Raw genomic sequence first — 22,222 nt, forward strand, 5'->3', positions numbered from 1 at the left:
GTGTGCAGGCACTAGAAAGGGGTTTGCTGTTTGTTTTCCTCCCTGAACACACACCCGAGCTTGTTCTCTGGGCCAGCGAGTCCCTGACCTTGGCTGAGCAATCTTTGTGCAGGGGTGCTCTGTCCTTAAACTCTTTCCTCGATGTTGGTGGCAGAAGCATTTTCTTTGCGGATATCAGCCCTGAATATCTGATTGTTCCACATCTGCCAGCCAGCAGATTTGATTAATGGCAGTTCTCTGTCCAGCATCCTGAATCACTGAGGTAACACCAGCACTGCTGCTGCCATTATCATTTTACAGTGTGATCTTATCACGACTCCTCTGCCTCTGATAAGAGATCTCCCTCCCCCTGAAAATGTTGTAACCTGCCATGGAAATAGTTGTTGTACTTAGACCAGATCTAAATCTTGTCATGAATGGACTGAAACCCCACAGATTTGGGCGCAAATATCAGCCTAACTACAGATCCGGTACCTAAGCTTCTCTGTGCCTCAGTTTTCAGAATATACAGTGGAAATAAAGAGCCCTCTGTGCTTTATCACTTTGGGTCTTTAAAGTAAGGAACATGGAGATCCCCCCACCCCAAACACACTGGAGCCGCCGGCACAGAACAACCCGAATCCTGCAGGAATCATCTCAGTCCCCCAGCAGAAATCTGCAGTAAAGGCAATGGAAAAACATTAAAAATCCACGTGCAGAGCAGCCACGGGGCTGAGTCCCAAATGGATGTTTCTGAAGGCTTTCTCCAGAGCACCTTCCTGGCAGCTGCTGCCTCATCTCACTGTCCCAGTCCCACCGCAGACCTGTTGGATCCCCTCCAGCACAGATGGAGAGAACTGTTCCGAGGCCTCAGAGCTGACCCAGGAATTGCAATACACAAACCAGAGCAGTTCATTGCTCAGACTGTTCCAACCTCATCCCCTAAACCCCAGCGTGGGCAGAGCTGAGTGCAGGGAACCAGCGGCTTTTGCGAGTGACCTCCCACAGAAGCACCTCCAGCGACTTCTGCCCCTGCCACCATTTGGAAACAGGTCACAAACTCTTCCCAGGAAGCTCCTGCTCACAAATGTCCTTGGGCAGCACTGGAAATGGAAGAATTGTCTTAGATGGTTTCTCTGCCACACAATCCACGGCTCTATCCAAGCCCCAGACTCGCTGTCTTGAGAGATCAGCACAGACAGAGCATTGGGGGAAGCTTTTCCCTTAGCTCTTGTGCCTACACCACCTGCATTTTCTATTCAAGAGTTCAAGATTTCTTCCAGTGCTGCTAAACTTGGAAATCACTTCCAAAGGAGCCTCCCAAGCTGCTGCTTCCACCAACATTTCTGTCCATCAGTTTCTTCCCTCCATCTGGAGTTTCCCTCCACACCCTGGCCCTGCACGAGTCACTGTGAATCAGGAAAACCCCCCAAATGCTTGGGCTCAAGTGGAACTTGGGTCTGATTTTGGGCTGGGTCTTTGTAATAGGATGAATTTCAGCCAGGAATATTTGCAGAAAACAAACACCCTGAAGGCAAGGCCGTGCAGGAAGGGAAACCACTTCAAAATCCAAAGATTATGAGCAGCACTTTGCTTCCTTGCAGTAATTCCCCAAATCCAGCTCCAGCCCTAGAGGAAGGAGAGACTCCCAGCCTTGCTGTGCTGAAATCCTGCAATGTTGCTAAGTCTGTTACTAAGCAAAACATGTCTTAGCAGGCTAAAAACCCTTTCAAAAGGCCAGAGAAGCCTTTACTGTTTGTAAACTTGATCTGAGCTTCGTTTCTTTGACGATAATGAAACCCTGAATACTTCTAAATTCTCATTGTTTCTGAGAAGGCAAATCTGAGTCAGACTGGTTTTATTCAGGTCCAGGGGAATTAACTCCTCTTCAGGCCATGAACACAGAGTTAAACCCTTTTCCAGGCCCAGATGAGGGGAAGGAACATCCATTTAGTTTTGGAAAGCTTTGCCACCTGTGTCGTCTCTCCTGCTTATCAGAGACAGCACAGTGACAGAAAAAGCACAATATCTCTAATTTAAGTGGTCTGGTTACGGGCAGTGATTTACCCAGCCTGAGTAATGGCAGGACCAGGGAATTATCTTCATTTTCTTAGGCCTGGATCTCTTCTGAAACAGCAGCTCAGAGCTGTGGCTTGAATTCAGAGTTGTATACAGCAACTGAAACATTTGAAATTTTATACATTTACATATTCATGCACAAATGTGAATGCAGAATTAAAACACAGAAAGCAGGATTAGTTCTTTTTCCTCATGGTAGAATTTCAACTTTCTGGTTTTGAGGATGTTCTGGAGGAGTTTAAAGGCTGACATGAAACTTTTAAAACTTGCAGATTATGGAGCTGCATTGATTTCTGCACCATGCAGGATAAATAAATTTCAATAATTTAAGTTTGGTCAAAGGTCATGTTCCATCCTGACTGAAACTGCAATCCATCACTAATTTTTTTTTTAATCTTAGCCTTTTATAGACACATTATGGATTTTTTTTTTAATTGCTTCTACATGCATAAGAGTTGTAAGTGATCCCCTGTAAATTACTTTGTGCTTTTTCTTCTCTCTACTCTCAGGGATATACAGGGATTAAACACAACAGGGAGAGGTGCTGGCAAGCAGACTGGATGAGAATTAGGTGCCAACCACTGATGGGAAATTCCTAACAAGATGATAAATAATATTTTGGGGCAACTGGGAAATAATATTTGTATGAAAACTCTTTCTGGAGGAATCCTCTTGTTGCGTTTGGGGCACTGAAGCACTGGGGGTCTGGTTTGGCCTTTGTGTGAACAAGGGTGAAGTGTTTTTCTTGATGCCCAAATTGCAAAATAGGAATTTTAACATCACCTTTGCCTTCCTTCCTTGCTTAAACCAGAGACTCCTTGGGATAGGGACAGCCTGTGGGACCAGACAGTGCGTAATCCAACGGGCTAATTGCAAAATAAAATAATAATGGCTGTGTGCTGGCAAAACCCAGCAAGGCAGAACAGCAGCTCGTGGGGCTGCTTCAAAGGGATGACACACGGCAGCGGTCGGAGCAGGTGCCACGCTCAGGCAAAAGCTCCCAAAGGTGCTTTGAACATCACCCTGTGATTTAGAGGAGCCCTGAACTGGAGCTGGTGCTGGGAAGAAGGAAAACAGACAGCCCTGTGCCAAAAAATTCTTCAGAGGGGGGAACAGGGAGAACCCCCAAGGTCTCGGTCTGGGCTGGGGGACGTCAGCGCAGCCCCACTGATTTCAGTACCTGGCCTCAAGGTAGCTCAGTTCAGAAAGCACTTTGGTTCAGAACTTAGTCCAGAAAGGAAGGACATGTTCTTCGGTGGGCCCTTTGTCCCCAGTCCCCCATAAATCACCTGAGGGATGGACAAGGCTCATTTAATAACATACGATCCACGGCAGTTTTGCACTCCCTACCTGACATCCTCTCTTGGTTCCAGCCTGGCTCAGCCCATTTCCTCCCCTCAACTCACCTAGTCTGCATTAACCATTCAGAAACACTTGGAAATCGCATTTAACCTTTTACCTTTGATTATTTTAACATACACAGGGTGAAGCTAGAAGTCAGGCAATATAAGTTCTCCCCAGGATCTCACTCCTGATTCAATACCACACCTGCAAATTCTGATTCCAGCTGACCCCTGTGTCTGTGACCCTGCCCAACCTGCTCCTCTCTGTCCCCTGCCCCAAACAGTTCCCCCTGGCTCTCCCAAAAAGCCAGGAGGCCGCTGCTGCCAGCAGCGATGGTGTTTTGTGACATGCCTGACAGACTTGTCTGACAACTTGGAGGTTTGTTTTGCATAAGCCACCCAAGCAGATGGTCACCACTTTTAAGTACCAGCCTGGCTCGTGTTCGTGTGCACAGAACTGAAATCCCATTTCACCGGATTCCCTGTCTCCTGCTGCAGCTGCGGCTTTGGGGCAGTAAACAGAGGTGGGAGAGTTTTGGGGGAAAACTCACAAGGGCTTTGAGGCTACTTCTCCACAGCATCTCTGGTAGGGAGATGATGTTTTTACCTCCCCGGCATCTTCGTATTCTCTTTCCCACTTACAGAGAAATAAGCTCTGAGTTAAAAAGCATTTTCTGGACCTTTAGGGAATGTCCTTTTGCCATGCACTCCTTTCTCTCAAGCTCCCAAACCCGTGTTCCATTCCACATCCTACCCTTGGTGGCACTGCTTGGATTTTATTGGGTTTATTTCTGTTTTGCTTCCTGGCTGGATTTTAATGATCAATTATTGGTAGCATTTCCAGCCGGCTGGAACAGGGGCACTCACTGCTCCTCCAGATGGGATGAGGGGTCCCTCTCCCAGCAGAGAGCTGAGCTGTCACACAGGCTTATCTTGAACTCAGTATCAACACATCTGCCTGGATGGATTTCCAATAAGTACTTTTTGCATTTAGGGATATTTTACCCTTTTTCTGGCTTGCTCCCTGTGTTTAACCTCCTCTGCTCTGCACGGTGAAGCTCTGAGTGCATTTTAACAAATATCAGTGCTTTCCTGGGCAGGAATGTGACCCATAGACACAGTTCCTGCATCAGGTAAGAGCAGGGCTGCCTGGCAGCCTTGATGGCACTGTTGTGCAGGTAAGAACCACTTTCATTCATAGGATTAAGCTGGTTTTTTATTCCAGCTCCACTGAAAGATGCACATCTTTTCCTCCAACCGAGCAGAGCATGAAGTCACCGCTCTGCTCTGCTCTTCATTTGCATTCGCTGTACCTAAAAGCTGTGTGCTGATCTCAGGAGACAACTGACAGCCACAAGGAGTGCAAAGCAGCACCGTGGAAAACAAAAATAAGATTTCCTGCATGTGCTGGTGGATCCATGCAATCCCATGAATCCACAAGGAACATATGTCCTTAAACTGCATGTGCCTGTCTCTATATTCATAAAAAAGCCCCCTGTGACAAGATAGGCTGCAAAACCCCGGAGTTCTGATTGGTATCAACAACAACCAGAAAACTTGAGCAGATCACGGCACCATCCCGATCCCCCCCGGTTTCATTTGCATCCTAAAGCGAGCAGTCGCACTTCAGGAGTCACTGTTCCATCACTAAGTTGTCATTAGTTTGCTGCCTGATTAATTTAAAGCGTAAGCACAGGCAGGGAGATTACACCAGGGCATAAATTGGACAAGGAAAAACCGAACCACTTCGGGCAACGTATGGAAATTTACTTCTGTTGTTCCGTTGCTTTTAGGGTGATTTGTACACGGATTAAAGAAAATCTCCCGGCTGTCCGAGCTAAAGCAGTTTCAGCTTGGGTTGCAAAAACTGCCTCCCTGGCGATCTCCAACTTCCCGGCGATTCGGGCGGGCTGCGGGGACGGGACCGGGCGTGCCCGGGGCTCCTGCCTGGCCGCGGTGGCCACCGAAGGATGAGACCCGAGCATCCCGCGGGTCCTGCAGCATCCGGGAGCGCATCCCCCACTGCCAGATGAGCATTCCCAGCTGTCCGGGCCGTTCCGAGAAGGCATCCTCGGGCCGCATATCCCCCGCAGCCCCGGAGAGCATCCCCCCGGCTCTGGGAGCCGGCAGAGCATTCCCTGCTGCCCTGGCTGCTCCGAGAAGGCAGGAGCGTGTCCCCTCGCAGCCGGGGAAGCACTGCCCGCTGCCGGGAGAGCATCCCCCGCTGTCCGGGCCGCTCCGGCAGAGCACCCCCCCCGCTCCGGGAGTGCATCCCCGTTCTCCGGCAGCGCATCCTTCTCTCCGGCAGAACATCCTCCCTCTCCAGGAGCGCATCCCCCCGTTCCGGCACAGCATCCTCCCTCTCCGTGAGCTCATCCCCCCGTTCCAGAAGTGCATCCCCCCGCTCCGGCAGCGCATCCCCGCCGCTTCCCGGGCTGGATCCCTGGCTCCCCGACGCTCCCTCCCCGCGTCCGGCCCCGCTCCGGTCCGGAGCAGCGGAACCGAGCGGCGCCCGCCGTTTCTCTCTCTATCCTCCGTAAAGCGAAAAGAAAGGAGGGGGAAAACCCCTGCGGGGCAGAGACTTACGCCCGTGCTTTGGGGAAGCCCATGGAGAGCAGGATCTCCAGCGACGAGCCATGTTTGATGGTCCCGGCGCGGTGCTGGCGGCTCCGCCGGGGGATGACTTTGCTGTACAGCTCCTCTCTGGCAGCCATGGCGAGCGCGGCGGGCTGGGCCATCAGCGCGCAGCCATCGCCGCCCGCGCAGGGCCATGCACGCCGCGGGCTCGGGGACAGCGCCGGGGGGTGGCCACACGGCTCCCCGGCCCCGAGCGACACCGCCCACACGTGCGCGCCCCGCGCGGCCCCGCGCCCGCCCCCGGCAGCGCCCGCGGAGCGACGCGGGGAGCGCAGCCGGGATGCCCCCGCCCCGCGGAGGGAGGGAGGGAGGGACGGAGGGAGGCACACGGGTGGGTGGGTGGGTGAGCGGGAGCGGGCAGGAGAAATGGAAGGTTTCCTTTCATTAACAAAAAAGGGGGGGGAAAAAAAAAAAAAAGAGAGAGAAAAAAAAAAAAAGGGGGGGAAAAGGGAAAAGAGAAAGGGAAAAGAGAAAGGGAAAAGAAAGCACGTGCACGCGCGGTTATTTAGGTTGGTTTTATTTATTTATTTATTTTTTGGGTCCGTTTTGCATTTCTTACAATTATTATAATTGTTATGTTTATTTTTTTAATTTATTTGTTAATATTTTTGTTTTGCCTTTATAATAATTCCTGTACTATTTATTTAATTATTTATTCTTTCCTTTTTTTTTTTTTTTTTTTGGTCGTTTGTTTTTTCCTTTATTATAATGGTTATATTTATTTGTTTGTTCAGTTATGTATTTATATATAGACATCTAAAAATTCTGGCTCCTTTCTTTCTTTCTTTCTTTCTTTCTTTCTTTCTTTCTTTCTTTCTTTCTTTCTTTCTTTCTTTCTTTCTTTCTTTCTTTCTTTCTTTCTTTCTTTCTTTCCCTCTTTCTTTCTTTCTTTCCCTCTTTCTTTCTTTCTTTCCCTCTTTCTTTCTTTCCCTCTTTCTTTCTTTCTTTCCCTCTTTCTTTCTTTCCCTCTTTCTTTCTTTCTTTCCCTCTTTCTTTCCCTCTTTCCCTCTTTCTTTCCCTCTTTCTTTCCCTCTTTCTCTCTTTCCCTCTTTCTGTCATTTTTGTAGGAAATCCTCTCTGTGATCCCAACCAAACTTCACAAAGAGCAAAGAGGGGAGCTCAGGACCCTCCAGGTCTCCCTCTGCCCCGTACTGTCACAGAATGGTTTGGGTTGGAAAGGCTCTTAAAGCCCATCTCATTCCAACACCCCCTGCCATGGCAGGGACACCTTCCGCTGTCCCAGGCTGCTCCCAGCCCCGATGTCCAACCTGGCCTTGGACATTTCCAGGGATCCAGGGGCAGCCCCAGCTGCTCTGGGCACCCTGTGCCAGGGCCTGCCCACCCTCCCAGGGAACAATTCCTGCCCAATATCCCATCCAGCCCTGCCCTCTGGCACTGGGAAGCCATTCCCTGTGTCCTGTCCCTCCATCCCTTGTCCCCAGTCCCTCTGCAGCTCTCCTGGAGCCCCTTTAGGCCCTGCCAGGGGCTCTGAGCTCTCCCTGGAGCCTTCTCCTCTCCAGGTGAGCACCCCAGCTCTCCCAGCCTGGCTCCAGGGGGGCTCCAGCCCTTGGAGCATCTCCATGGTTCCTCTGGACCTGCTCCAGCAGCTCCACCTGATGCTGTTTGTGGTTAACCTGGATGTGGTTCGAGGCAGAAGAGCTCTGCTCCAAAATTTTTACCTCATCCTGGTGTTTCCAGCAGCTCTGCTCCCCTCCCACACTTCAGGTTCCTATGGGCTACCTGGGACAGATATTCCTGCTTTTCTCCTCCTTGTATTTCAGTTCATCCTCCTCCTTTGTCTTTTTTTTTTCCCCCGACTTTCCCTTTTCCCCACTTTTCCTTTCACTTTTAAAGCTGGGCAGATCCTGCTACTGCTGCTCCCAGAGCAGGCCCAGTGGAGAACAGCCTGAAATCCCAATCCTGCCAGCAAATAAAAACCCATTAAGAGGCATTTTTAAAAATAGTTTATGTTGGGGAAGGAAATCAATACTGGCAATGACAAATCTATCACTGCAGTTGTTATTGTTCACATTAGGGAAAACCAACAGCCCATTTCCATTCTGTTGTATCAACGAAGGGAAAAAAATTCCCCTGCCAGCTCTCTGCTCACTCCCTGCCTGTGCCCGTTGATTTTCTGCCTCTTTATCCATAGGGAAAAGCCACCCCTGAAGTGAGGATGCCATGGAAATTCCAGCTCCATGGCGCAAAAAACCAAAACCAAACTGAAAAAGTGCTGTTTGTTCCTCTCTTAAAATCACTTTAAACTCCTCTGATGTTGCTGAGGTTCTTTAATTTACCCCACCATTAATTGGCAAGGGCTTCATTACAGTCAGAGGGTGAAGCCACGGAGAGTTTAGTCATGGATTTCAGATGTGAAATCAGGATCAGGCATCCAATCTATTCCATTTTAATGCAGGAGGAGAATGAAGGGTGTTAATAACAATATTTTCTATCCCATTGTAATTCAGGAGGAGAATGAAGGGTGTTAATAACAATACTTGTGCTCAAAGATGGATTGCCAGAAGGGTTTGTCACCCATGAACTCATTCCAGCCACGCTGGGAGCACCACAAAGGTGCTGAACCTGTGATGGGGAAGATGAAAATCCCAAATAAACCCCAATCCCACCTTCCCATCTCCCAGCCAGGCAATTCCCAGGGGAACAGAGGACCTGCAGCCAGCAGAAAATGTTTGGACTTTTCTCCCTGTGCCTCCTTCCTGCCCGTTTTGGTGCTCCAGCTGAATTACTCAACCAGGAAATAACAATAAAAATGAAATTTGCTATGGAAGCAGCTTCCAGGACTTTGCCCAGATGGGAATTTCTTTCCTCTGGCTGTGACAGATTCACACAATCAATTTTAAAAAAAACCAACAAAAATCCACATTAGAGAAGTTGCAATGTTGAAGTTTCATTGGTTGGACAAGTTTCTGCATCAAACAAGAAGGAACAGGAATAGGATTTTTTAGATGAGACTGGCTGGAAATTGTTTTCCAAACCTGCCAAGATCATGTCCATGGAACTTTAATGTCCCTGCATTTGATCTGGCTGGGTTTTTTTACATGGAGACCTTTTCTTTGGGAAGCAGCCCTTTTTCTACCCCCAGCTATCAAGTGTGTGCCTGGAAATAAAGCTGCCACCCACCTTTTTTTCCTTTTTTTTTTTGATTGTAGGCTGAAAATGAAAGCTGTCTCAGTGATCAAATAGGGAAAGGGAAGAAAGTAAAAGTAGAAAGGAAATTTTTTAAAAGAACACCCAGAAAAATGTGTTGCAGCCTCCAAAATTAACAATATTTTTAGAGAAAAATCAAAATACACAGAATGATTGGGCCTGTATGAAATCGGTGATATTCCGTTTATTTAAAATGCTGTCAGATTTTCACAATAAAACCTTTCTGGTTTGGTTTTTTAACTTTTTTTTTTTTTTTCCCACATGGCCTTGTGCTGCTGGCCTGATCCTTGATATTTCTACGTGTGCTCACCTATTGCTGCTCATAATTTTCCTGTTTAGTGCAACAACTCTTGGGTGCCCAAAGCCAGAAAAAGCGTGCAAATTCCTGCAACAAGAACCTCCTCTGTGTGCTCTGTGAGATTCTACAGTTTTCCTGAGTGAACTCCAAATATCATCCCTTTACCTACAGGAAAATGCATTTTTGGGGGATTATTTTTGTCACTTCCTTCGGTGCAACGCGGAATTGAGGGGGGAGTGTTTTAAAATGCCACGCTAGACAGGGAGGGGGGGATTCCAGTAGGAAGAGGTCAGGCTCCTGAGAAATTTGAGCCAAATTTAGCCCTTTTCCCAGCCTGATGCTCCCTCCTCGTGCTGCCATGGGAATTCTCTGCTCCCTAACAATGGGAATATTCTGAAATCAACAGCACAGCAGAGGAAATGGAGCAGAGGCTTTGCTTTCCCCCTTATCCCATATCCATCCTTTATTTCCCCTTATCCCACGTCCATCCTCCTTTTTTTTTTAATTTCCCTGCGTGCTGAAGGGGTGTCAGCACACCAGCGAGCAGCTGGATGTGCTAAATAATTAAAAAGAAAACTCAGCCCACCCTCAGCACTTCCCCTCCCCTTCACACCTCCTTTTATTTATTTTTTTTTTTCCAGTCTCCCGAGTTTCCACGTGTCAAGGAACGATGATTTATGGCTGAGGAAAACCAACAGCTGCCTCGCACTCGATTCAAAACAGCACGAAAACGGAGGGAAAATGCTCAGTTAGGAGTTTTTGTAGAGCTGAGAGCAAAGAAACAGCAAACTTCAGCCCATGTGCTGTGCTGGAAGCGCTGTGGGTGCTGAGGCTCGGTGGAAGTGGAAGAACAACATTCCTGAGAGCAGCCTGGAGGCCTAAATCACCTTTGTCCAGCTTTGTTACCTGTTTGGGCTGGATAGCTGAGCTGGAAGGAGCCTTTCTTCCCAGGCCCATCCCGCAGGGATAATTTCCTTCCTTCCCATCCATCTGCCAAGGTACTTCCACGAGCCTCCCCTTCTCTCATCACCACAATATTTGAGTCCCCCCAGAGGGTTTAAAAATAGAAGGAGCAGCTGGTTTATGGAGCAGGATCCTGTGCTCTGTCCAGAAGGCTGCGAAAGGACTTTCTTTCCTCATACCTCCCTCACCTCAAACCTCTGCCACAAGATTTTGGGATCTGGGAGAGTTATTAGGGTTGGAGGAGCAGGGATTTCTTCATCCATCTCCAGCTTTTATTGCTTTTGGGGTTGGGACTCCAAATTCAGCTGCAGATGTGGAATTGTGGGTGGGTTCTTGCTGGGTAAAGCACCACGAGCTTCATTAGATGGGCATTGAGAATTTGCTTTTCTAGCTCAGATTTCCTTCAGTTTTGGAGCGTGTTTTCCTCATTAAAATAAATAAATTAAAAAATCCACTTTGATTTCATCATAGTCCCTTGACTTGGGCTTAGAGTTGTGGAGTTGAGCGGGAATAAGAGGCAAAATGTCCTTCAGGTATTTCAGGGCAGGACATGACAGATGTAGCCTAGAAGTAAAAGAGAAATAAAAGAACACATTTATTTTAAAAGGCTTTGAGCTATTTTTGGCTCTGCTGTGAGAGGAAGGACTTTCTTGTTGGGCACTGACTCAGTGCTGCAGCTCTGCTCCTCCAGAGCTGGGTTCTGGGGGTCCGTGGAGGCTGCTCAGGGCAGGATTTGCCTTTCATGGGTCATTAGAAACCAGCCAAGCTGTGGGTGTGGGAGCAGTGAGTGGCTGAGGCTTTGTAAAGTGAGGCTTTACCCTCTCCTAACTGGCCAAGGCTGGCTGCTTTCATCTACGTGGAAAAGAGTTGCATTCAGCAAATCTTCATTTTAATTTCTCCTGCCTTGGCACAGCAGCTGGGGGAGCTCTGGACAGCGAGCTGGGACAAACCTTCCAGGTGGGATTTAGCTAAAGCAGCTGGCAAATTAAAATACTGGTATAAAATCCACTTTTATTGGTATAAAATCCAATATTGCAAAATATTCTGGGCTGGAGGAGAAGCTGGTTCTGCCATGGGCAAGAACTCTGCTAGTGGGAGAAGAGTCGAGCAAACAAAACATCCCAAAGGCCCCAACTTCCAGCCCATGTGCAAGAAGCATCTTGATCCTTGGCTGTGTTATCTCCTGGGTCCCTGGCTGGCCCTGCTGCACTCGTGTGAGCCCAGTTTATTACCACCATCATTTATTTGCTGGGGACTGAGCCAAGAAATAACGTGGTACAATAGAAACTGCTGGGATTTCCCCAACTCCCCCACACAGCGAAATGTGCTGAGCTGCAGGAGGTTGTGCAAAGTCTGCAAAGCCCTTTCTGCAAAGCCCTTTCTGCAAAGCCCTTTCTTTTGGGGCTTTTGCATTGCTTGGAATTATTATTTTCTTGTGGTGATTTGTTCAGCTGCATTCCTGGGCCCTCGTCGGATCCCTGGAGAAAAAAACCTGCTTTTGTTTGATGGGATATTGGAAAGGAAGGGAAAGGGGTGCTTGTGGTCACTTGAAATCGTCCTGATTCTTTTGTAGAATTGGTTGAAATTGTAGAATTGTTTGGAATAATATGAGAATATTATATGAGGATGTTGGAAGAATATGAGGATTGAGTTCATTTGATCTCAAAGGCAGGCAGCAACCAGCTCAAATCAATGGAGTGATGCTTTGGTTCTTTTTCTCATTTTCCTTCAGTTATTTTTGCTTTTTAACTTTCCTCTCTTTGTGCATAACAACAGCCTTTGAATGGAGAAGAGCCTGAAAGTGCTTCTGTGAAAATGCTCAGCCAAGTTTCACAAAGTTCATTGAAACAGAAATAATAAAACAGCACATGGCAGAGATAAGCAAAATCTGAAAAGAAAATATTTCTAATGTAGTCATCAACCTAGGGACACAAGAGACCGATTTTTAATGTTTATGATAAGAATTTTTTTCTGGAAAACATCACTTGAACAATGCACATCTTCTGATTGGAGAAGAGGATTATTTTACACGTACGTGTGTGTCCATTATCAACACATTTATGTAGCTTGAGAGGAACTTAAAGCTGTAATTTCAATATGAATGAGCACCATCCAACATCCTGCTTCTGCTGGAAGTGTCTGCAATTTATTTCATATTTAAATCTTCATTAGATGAATGGCTGCTCTCTGTAAATTAAATTCCACCGTCTGTGGCTGCATGTGTAACTCTTTGCAATCATTTACTCAAACGTTACATTCATCCTTTGGAGCATAAATTTCCATGGAGCTTTGATTTCAGCTGCTTCTCTCTTTGTGGGACTGATGCCGAGGATTAAATACCCTCAGTCCAAACTCTGATCTGGATTGATAATATTTAGCATAAACCTTGCTCTTGTCATCTGCAAAAAAAAGAGAATAATTCAAATTTCCTGATGAAGACAGCGCACACATTTGCTTAATTTTGCTGCTCTGAGTAGCCTCGTTGTATTCCCAGCAAGGAAACAGTTCCCAGGATCTGCTGGGCTGGGGCCCAAGGTAAAACTTGCTGCCTTATCCCACCAAAAATGAATTTGTCAGTGCTCTGTAGCTCTGCCTGTGCAGCTCTGCTGGCCTGGAGCAGCTCGCAGTTGTTTTATGCTGCTTGTGCTCCGTGTTAGGATTTTCAGGGATAAACAAAACAAGGGAGGCAAACAAGGGAAGGAAAGAGTTCCTGTTTGCAGATCGCGGCCCATCTGCTCCTCATTCTGTCTGGCTCCGGGAGCGTTTCCACGCTGCGAACATCTCATTCCAGAGAGCACGGGCACAGCCCCCTCCTCCGGAGCTGCGGTCCCGTTCCCCCGGCACCTGCGGGTCCCTGCAGGACCCAGGGAGGTGACAACAACCCTGGGGAGGTGACAGCTGAGCTCTGAGGGGCTGCTGGCTGCAGGAGATGCTCCCTGGAGAACTCCTGGTGAAGGACAGAGATGTTCAGGAATGGGAAAAAAAAGAGGGGGTGAGGTGGGATGGCAGCAGGGCTTGGTGGCCACCGACTAATCAGGTGTCAGCCAGCATTTCCCTGCCTGGATGGAGGTGCTGCCTCAGTGACAACGAGATAATGAAGCACGAGGATCTTTAATCTTCTGACCGAAGGTCTTCTGACACCTCCTACTGACAACTCCTGGACAACTGACACCTTCTGACACCTCCTAGAGTTCCTAGAATGCAGATCTCCTCTGAGATTTTTTTGGACATGCAAAGGCATCCTGCAAAAATCCTCTTTACAGCCTCAAAATAAATAATTAGAAATTAAAGAAAAAAAAAAAAAAAGGTTTTGTTCAGCAAGGTGTTTTTGAGTCATTCCATAGCATCGTTAAGAGGGAGAATTGTTGTGGCTGTGTTCAAAGTACAGCCTGAAAGTTCATTATCCCCATCAAACCTGGTGGGATTTCCTGTATCAGCCTCTGAAACACTGGAGGGAAAAGTCCTAAAGTGGCTGGATTCAGATTCCTGCTCTAGGCTTAGAAATGTTGTCATTTTAGGGGCACCGTGACAAAGAGTAGCTGATGGAACAGTTGAGTTTAGATGAGGAAAAACATGGATAATTATAAACCTACCTTGATGCAGTCCAGTTGAACTTAAGCCTGGGTTTAATTGAACTTAAGCCTGGGTTTAAATGACAGCCTTTGCTTAAGTATTTGGAGCGAAATAAATGGGATCAGCATCCCTACAAGGGCAGGGGCAAGGCTCCACCAGGAAATGTCCCAAATCCTCCGTGCCCCTGGGTGTGAGCTGGATCCCGCTGCTCTGTCCCTGCACAGGGCTGGATTTTGGTGCTGCACTTCCCTCTTGTGTTGGCTGCTAAGACTGGATTTCCTCTGCCTGCAGCGTCCCCCCAAATCCAGCTTTAATTCGCCTTTCTGTGATTCTCCCCTTCCCTAAGATTTTCTGGGATAATTCAATAATTCCCCGTGCCATTTTTCAGTTTCCCCTGTTTTTGTGCACTGAGTAGCACAGTGAGATAATTCTGCCCAGCTTGGCAACCACGTGGCTGAGGCCACAAGAAGAGGAGTTGCCCTGGGATGGTGACATTTTGACTTTTTGATGAACAAAAAGAACAGATTTCACCCAAAAGGGAGAGGTCCTGCCTGTCCTTTCCCCCTCCAGTCCATGGGGTTTAAACCAGTGCCAAAATCAGGGTCTGTCCCAGGGCTATTAAACCCGAAGTATGGTTGTATACCATGATATTTTTTTTTTTTAGTTTTGATGAGTTTTTCCATCTGCTGTTGTGTTCCAGCCCTCGTTTCTAACTCTTTCCATAAGAAAAAGCATGGAGCAGTAGAAAAATCATGAAAACAGAAGCACAGTGACTCCAGTTCGTTGTCTCTCACTGGGATGAAGAAGGAGGTTGAAGCTACCTAATCCCAGTGTGACTAAAAGTGGCTTTTTCCCTGGTTTTGCCGTTCCTAAGCTTTTTTTTTCCTGGAAGTTAAGGTCTCTGAGAGGCATTTCAAAGCAGGGATCTATGATTTCACTGCATTCTGCAAAATATTTGGGTGCTTTGGCAAATCCCAAACCTCCAACCAACCCAAACCTGTGGTTTTATGGCAGATGGGGTGCTTAAGACCAGAAACCCTTACAGACAGATGCCTCAGCTCTGGATGTGACACCATAAGGAAGGCAGGGTTGGGATCAGCTTCCCCCCCTCAGCTCAGCTGAAAGGATTTCTCACACTGAATATTGTATGGGAATGTTTTCCTCCCGTGTCTCCACGAGCCTGGGAGCTGCTCTGCTGAAATTCATCCATCTCTGGGGTGAGATGCAGTTGCTGCTTGGCAAAAGTTCTCCGTGGGTGTTTAAGTATGGAATTTCTTCCTGTTCTTCCCACACAAACCCAGTGCTCCTCAGTGTCCACCCCACTGCTCCCAGCTATTGATTTGGAGCAGGAGGAACTTGCCAGCAGGTCAGGGAAAAGAGGGATGAGAGCACTCAGTTTTAATGCAGCCCCCAAATGACTTGTTTCCATTTACCCTTCTCCTTGAAAGCCTGGTGATTATTTATGACAAAACAAGGAGGAGGGGAAAAAAAATGAATGGAGGTCCAGGATCTGCAGGCCAGGAGTGTGGCTGAAGATGAGGGTTACAGACATGACGTGAGGCCTTTAATGGGGCTGCATTAAGGTTTGGCTGGGATGGGATCCTGAGCTGCCTCTCATTCCTTGGAGGAGTCCAAGGTGCTCTGGGAGTGGTGGAGGAAGTGTTGGAGCTTGTTAGGGATGATTTTTCCGTCCTTGGAAAGTCAGGAGAGCTTTCAGTGTGGAAATAAGAAATGCAGGGCAAAGGGAATGAACTGGTTTTGTTCATCCACGCTCTGGCTCAGGTGGGAGGCAGCATCCAGGCTGTTCCTCAGTGGAGATTCCTGTTCCCTGCCTTTAAATTATCCCTGGTAAAACATTATCCTGGCCAGGAGCAGCTGCCTCTCAGTTGTTCAGGATGACGGTGAGGTGACTCATTTTTTGTGCTAAGTCAGGTTTTCTGTGCATTTTCAAGAGGGTTGGGAATGAACACCTTAATTTCTGTGCCAGCATTTGCACAAGTGTTGAGTGTAACAAGCACCAGGTGAAATCAGGCACCCAGCAAAGCTGTGCTAAATAAAGAGCTGCAGGAGCTCAGCCCCTCTTGGGGTGGATCAGATCTCCCTGGCTTCAGGGAGTGGAAGTTCTCAGTGCCTCAGACTGAGGTTTTGGCTTATTTTTCATGGAGTTTCACCAAGTTTTATCCTGTTTCTTGTGCTGCGGTCTCATAAAGCCTTAAAGAAGAAAAGAAGCCTTTGGAGGTAGGAAAATTTCATTTATCAGCTGGGAATTCTGGGTGTGGAGAGGAGTCAGTGGTTATAGCAAATGATGGTTTTGTTATGTACAGTGGGAACAGTTTTTGTAAGGATTGCTTGGAGGAGAGACATGGGATGATTATCCCTGTAAATACTTGGGTTTTGGGCACTGAACTGCTCTGGGATGGTGGGGTTTGGAACTACAGAGCAATTGGTAATGGGATTTCAGCCTGCAAACCCTCCCTGAGACCTGAACTTCACCCTGCAGGTGTTTTCTAGGAAGTTTCTGAGAAAGGACCATCCCAGGGTGTCAGGAACCTCCAGTTTCTCTTTGGAACATCAGTGGATGCTTCTCTGTAATTCTTACCCATCTCAAAGGGACCTTTTCCCTCCCCAGGGTCAGGTGAAAGTAGTGAAAGGAGCACCTGGAGAGCTTTTTTAATCAGAAAACGGCTTTTTTGCCCCATCTAGTGGGTGCACAATGTATTGAGCCTGGAGTTTGTTGTATTTTAATCCCAGCGTTGAGTTTACCCAAGGCAGCTCGCAGTCCCTGATTTCTGTTTTGCCTTCTGGCTGTTTGGGCAATAACTGTGTGTGGGAAATGCACAGGGAGAGGTGGATCTGTCTCAGAAACAGCTCAAGCATTAATTATTGGGAGAAATGAGTAGGGCACACTTATCACAAAAGGAGCAGCTTGGAAAAGGCCAGGATTTTCTAGGTGAGGGGATGGGTGCCCAAAACCAAACTTGCCCAGCTTTGCAGGCCCTGGGGTGGAGAGCAGCATCAGCTGAGAGCTGAGCACAGAGAATTGTGTTTCACAAGGGGCTGAGGACCAGCCTTGAAAACCTTTCTCAGGGATGCTGTAGCCCCCTAATTTTCTCTTTCTGTTTTTTCCTTGCAAATGAATGTGAAGAGAGGACAGCAGCAGTTATGGTGGCAGGATGGAAAAAGGCTCTCCAGCTTCTCTTGGAACACCTGTTATTTTTTATTTCCTATTCTCTTTGGATTTCCTCTGAGGTGGCAAGTTCCCTTTTCACCTGGTGTGACCTCTGAGGAAATCCCTGGAGCCAAGGGCTGGGAAAACAGAGCACTGGAGGATCTCTCTGTGCATATCCCGTTCCTTCCATGCAAATCCAGTTATTCTCCTGTGCTGGAAGTTTGAGATAGGAAGGGAAATTTTGTTGTGTCTTAAGATTTTTGAGCAGTAGCTGCTGGTCTGTGTGTGGTGGGATGCGTTAATAACCTGTGGCTGCAATTGCAAACCATCCTCTGTTGGAAAAGGTGATGAGCTCTTCCTGGTGATGAGTATTCCTGGCTGCAATTCAAGAATGACAGGTTGCTTAGAGAAGCCTGTGGTTTTATCACTTTCTTCCATCCAGATGTTGAGCCCAAGCTGTGATTTTTCAGAGAACTTTCACAGGGAAATGGGATTCCTTGAGCAGAGCAGCTGCTGGCTCAGGGGGCCAAGTTCTCACCTGGGATGTGAAAGGCTCCCGTCTAAGCCTGGCTCAGAAAACAAATCTGAGCCTAAACGTGGCATTTTCGTAGAGTAAAGAATGGTTTGGTTTGGAAGGAGCCTTAAAGTTCATCCAGTTCCACTCCCCTGCCTGGGGCAGAGTCACCTCCCACTATCCCAGGTTGCTCCAAACCCCTTCCAACCCAGCCTCAATCCCAAGGGAATTTGGCTGGATGGCTCTGTGCTCCATCCTGTGGTTTGTTCCTACAGGGAATATCTGACCCAACATCCTTCACATCTTTTTTTGTTGTTCTGGCAAAGTGTTTCTCAATGAAAGTTGTAATAAGAAATTCAGCCCAGCTGCTGTGGCTCCTGCCAACCCCAACTGGCCTTGCTGTGATAGGGACACAGCTGCTAACAGGAAAATAAATAAATCCACCGGGGAAGAGAGGCTGCACTGCAGATCTGCATTTAGGAACAGGCATTCTGGATTGGGATCAGCTCTGTTATATTGGTGGACAGTGGGATTCAGGTCATTTGAGAGATCTGTTGGGATTTTCCAAGGGTTTGGAGTGTATTTTGTCCTTAGACATCCTCGTGGAGCTTGCAGGGGGCCTGAAAGCAGATAGCAAAGAAGGTTACAATAATAATAACAACACCCTCTCCATTTCATGCTCTGATCAAACATACAACACTCAAGGGAGCTCCTTGGTCAAAGTTCAGTTCCTCACACTTCCAGTCAGCTCTAGGACTCAGGGGGAATTTAGAATATCTGCTTCACTCCTCATCAGGCACAAAATATCCAGTTACCCACTGGAGAGCTGCAGCAAAGGCGGGAAAAGTCACAATCATCAAGCACTGCTCCAAAAAATGGAAAGGAGAGGAGGAAATCAATGCTGTTGCCAGTGTCCAGAGGTCTCCCCACGGCTGGCATAGGCATTAATTCCCAGGTTTTCACAAGGGCTGGAGGGTGGTGTGAGGTGGAGAGATGTGATTAACACGTTAGCAGAGTGCTGGGAGAGAATCTCTCTCGTCTGCCCAAGCAGCTCAGTGGAAACTTGCAGAAAACAACAGAAACAGCAGGGAAAAAAAAAAAAAAAAAGAAATTCCCTGCCTCAGAGCACGACAGATGGGTCACCTCTGCTGTAGGTCACTTCTCAGAGCTGCTGCCAGCGTGCAGCAGGCTCAGAAATGTCAGAGTGAGGCAACTGCAGAGCTGCAGTGTGGAGCCACAGAGCTTTTTGTCACAAATGTTCCAGGTTTTGGTGCTGTCAGCCCAGGTGCAGGGTACCAGGGCTCCTCACAGGGTACAACACAGACACTGTCTGCTCTGGGGGGGCTGGAGATGAAGAGCTGGGCAGAAGGGGCAGCCTGCAGCTGCTGGAGGATGGAGGAGGGCTGCAGAGGTGGCTCAGGGGTGCCACTTGATGATGGAACTGCAGACACTTTTAAAGAATGGTGCCCTGGGATTTGTTCAAGGCTGTGCAAGGAGTTTGTAGCAGAGCCAGGACCTGCATCCAGCTCTTCCCAGCGTGATGCCTTAAGAATAAAGGCTATCTTTCATCTAAATTAAAACCCCACCATTTTCCAGAAGCTTCAGGGCCTCTGTCTAATCTATTCACACAGCATTCATCACCATGGCATCTAGGTGCCACTCTCCTCATCCCTTAACCTTGCCAGAGCCTGTCATGAATATTCCCAGCATCTTTTATGGGTTTCCAAATGAGCTGAACACACTCTTCCACTCTCTGCCTCCACCTGCACTGCACCCAGCCTGCCTGATAAACAACCCAGCCGTTAGACCCACAGAAATATTTAAAAAAGAAATAAAGATAAAATGCCAAGAGGGTTTCCAATTAGCAAATCTTGCAGTTGGCCGTATTTTGGAGCGTCTCTGCTGCCCTCCCCATCAGAACTTGGGCACTCTAACAGCACAGCCTGCCAGCTGCATGAAATCAAGGCATCAGGCTTTTTTTAATTGAATGCATAATGAGGTGACTGGCAGGTTTAATTAACAAAACTCATCCTGTGTATGCACCTGGAGGTGAAAATAAGTTTAATCAAGAGGAGTTGGTAAGTGCCAACAGCTCTGTCATGGTTCCCCCTGCTCCCCCCTCTTATTTTGGTTTGTTTCAACCAGGCTTTATATTTGCAAAAATGGCTCTGGGTGCTGATTAATTATCTTTTGCCCAAGATTGATGAGTTGTTGCAGCCTGCCTCGTAATGAGAGCCCCTGCTCGTGGAAAAGCTGCACTGGAAGCTTTAATAATCAGGCTGCCTTAGATAAACTAGTGATGGCAAACACTCAAGGTGCCTGAATTACAGTAACCCTTGAGGACTTCATCCATGTGAGGAAAATTTGTCCTCAAAATGTGTTGGCTGGCACCCTGTTACCAAGGGAAGGTGGATTCCTGGTGAAGAGGGTGGTGTGGAGCCTCCTCAGAAGTTAAAGGTTGAGGGAGAAGCCATGAGGGGTCTGAATTACTTCTGGTTTGAAATGACATCATTGGAGGGACCCTGGCTTGGTAAAAAGTCATGGACAGAAGGTAAAAAATGCCTGAATGCCTTCCCTGCTCCTGCAGGCAAGGCAGGAGGATAATTCCCACATTCTGTGCCATCATTCCCCATGAGACAGGGCACCCCCACCACATCCAGCATCCACCCTGGCCCTCCTGCACCCACAAATGCTCATCTGGGAGGGTGGGGCTGGAGAGATCTGGAGCCCAGAGGTGATGGTGGGTGAGTGGGTGTCCCTTGCCTGGCCAGATTTGGACAGCTGGTGGCTCTGGGGGTGCTGCTGGTCCCTCACCCCTCACCCAGCTGGGGAAGGTGTCTCCCAAGCCACGTGCTAGCAAAGGTTGTGGGCGTTGCACGGGGAGGTTAATGCATTCAGCCTGTCAAAATATTCTCCCTGCTACTCACCCACTTAACATGCCCTCTCTTTCTGTTGCCTGAAAAGGCATTTGCTATGGTGTTCTAACACATGGTCTGTGTTGGAGATGTTACTGACAGCTGTTGTATGACTGCGGGAAGGGAATTATGACTCCCTAATGATAACATGTCACGGCGTGTCTCGCTGCTTTTCTTCTCCTCTAGCTGTACATTTCTTCTGCCAGTGCCTCAGTCACTGCACGCACTCTGCTGTGGAGCAGGGACGTGTGTACTGAGAGCACGGAAAAATGCTCTGAATGCTTCCACTTCTGTAAATAACATGGATAAAAAAAATCTCCCCCTCTGCTCCTGAGGCCCCTTCTGGAGTTCTGGGTCCAGGCCTGGTGCCCCCAGTGAGAGAAGGACATGGAAGTGTTGGAGCAAGTCCAGAGGAGGCCATGAGGTTGATAAGGATGGGAGAGTTGGGCTTGTTCACCTGGAGAGGAGAAGGTTTTGTGGAGACCTTACAGCAGACCTCACAGTCCCTTTTGTGGAGAGGGGCTCTGCATCGGGAAATGTCACAAGACAGCGGGGAATGGGTTCAAACTGGAATTTGGGTTAGGTTTTAGGAAGGAATTGTTCCCTGGGAGGGTGGGGAGGCCCTGGCACAGGGTGCCCAGAGCAGCTGTGGCTGCCCCTGGATCCCTGGAGCTGTCCAAGGCCAGGTTGGAGCACCCTGGGATGGTGGAAGGTGTCCCTGCCCATGGCAGGGGTGGAATGAGATGAGTTTTAAGGTCCCTTCCAACCCAAACCATCCTGGGGTTCCGTGGAGCTGTCAGAGGAGATGCCCTGTGGGGTAACCTGGCCTTTTGTACTTTGGATGCTGCATATCCCAACATCCCATCCAGCTTTCCTTGGAGCTGCTGGAGCCCCAACCTGCTCAGTTAAGGATCAGGCATTCAGAGTAATGAGTGTGTGTGCTCAGGTGTCCTGCCAGATGAACCTCTTATGTGACTTTCATAGCTTTTCCCTGATAACCTCTGGAAAATAAAAACATAAATGGCTGAAAGCTGTGGGAGAAGGAGCCTGTGAGACACATGGAGGAGTCTGTCCTGGTGGGCCACCACAAGCCCCTCTCTGCTGTGCTTGAGCTGGGCCTTCACACCTCCAGCCTTTGCAGGGGGTCTTGTCATGAAAATCTAATGAGAAGTGACCCAAAAAAAAAAAAAAAAAAAATTTTACATCTGCTTTAAGGAACTTACTGGAGTGACGAGTGTGTTTAACCTAGATTTTAATTCCCCTGGTGTGGGAGAGTTCCTGTGCCCAGGCAGAAGGCCCAGAAGGGTTATGCATCATTTACAACCCCGTGCTCCAAACGAGGGGCAGGACGGGGGCAGCTGGGAGGGGAAATGCAGGTTCAGAACCCTCAGCTCAGCAGGAGCCCCTGTTCTGTGCAGGGGCAGAGCCCAGCTGATGAACAGCTTCTGGCAAGGGCACCAGGGCTTGGTTTGCTCTTGCTGCCTGCTGGCACGACAGAGAAACTCTCCTTTCCCCATGGCAAGTCCCAGCTGCTCTCTGCATGTCCCCTCTGAGCACCTCCCAAGCCGTATCTGCGGGACTTTG

The 22,222-nt window shown here is 48.2% G+C and overlaps 1 protein-coding gene across 1 annotated transcript in view; it reads right to left on the reverse strand.

Moving 5' to 3' along the window:
- The window catches only part of UBASH3B (ubiquitin associated and SH3 domain containing B), a gene marked incomplete at its 5' end in the record, with an annotated part of 57,672 nt that extends 51,533 nt beyond the window's left edge, over positions 1-6,139 (reverse strand). The window contains one exon of the mRNA XM_082296952.1: positions 5,988-6,139. Coding sequence (XP_082153078.1) covers positions 5,988-6,139 — 152 coding nt within the window. The remainder of the gene's footprint in view (positions 1-5,987) is intronic.
- Between the last annotated feature and the right edge of the window lie 16,083 nt (positions 6,140-22,222).

This window comes from Coloeus monedula, assembly GCF_965178545.1.
Source record: "Coloeus monedula genome assembly, chromosome: 25".
In the NCBI taxonomy this organism is placed as follows: Eukaryota; Metazoa; Chordata; class Aves; order Passeriformes; family Corvidae; genus Coloeus; species Coloeus monedula.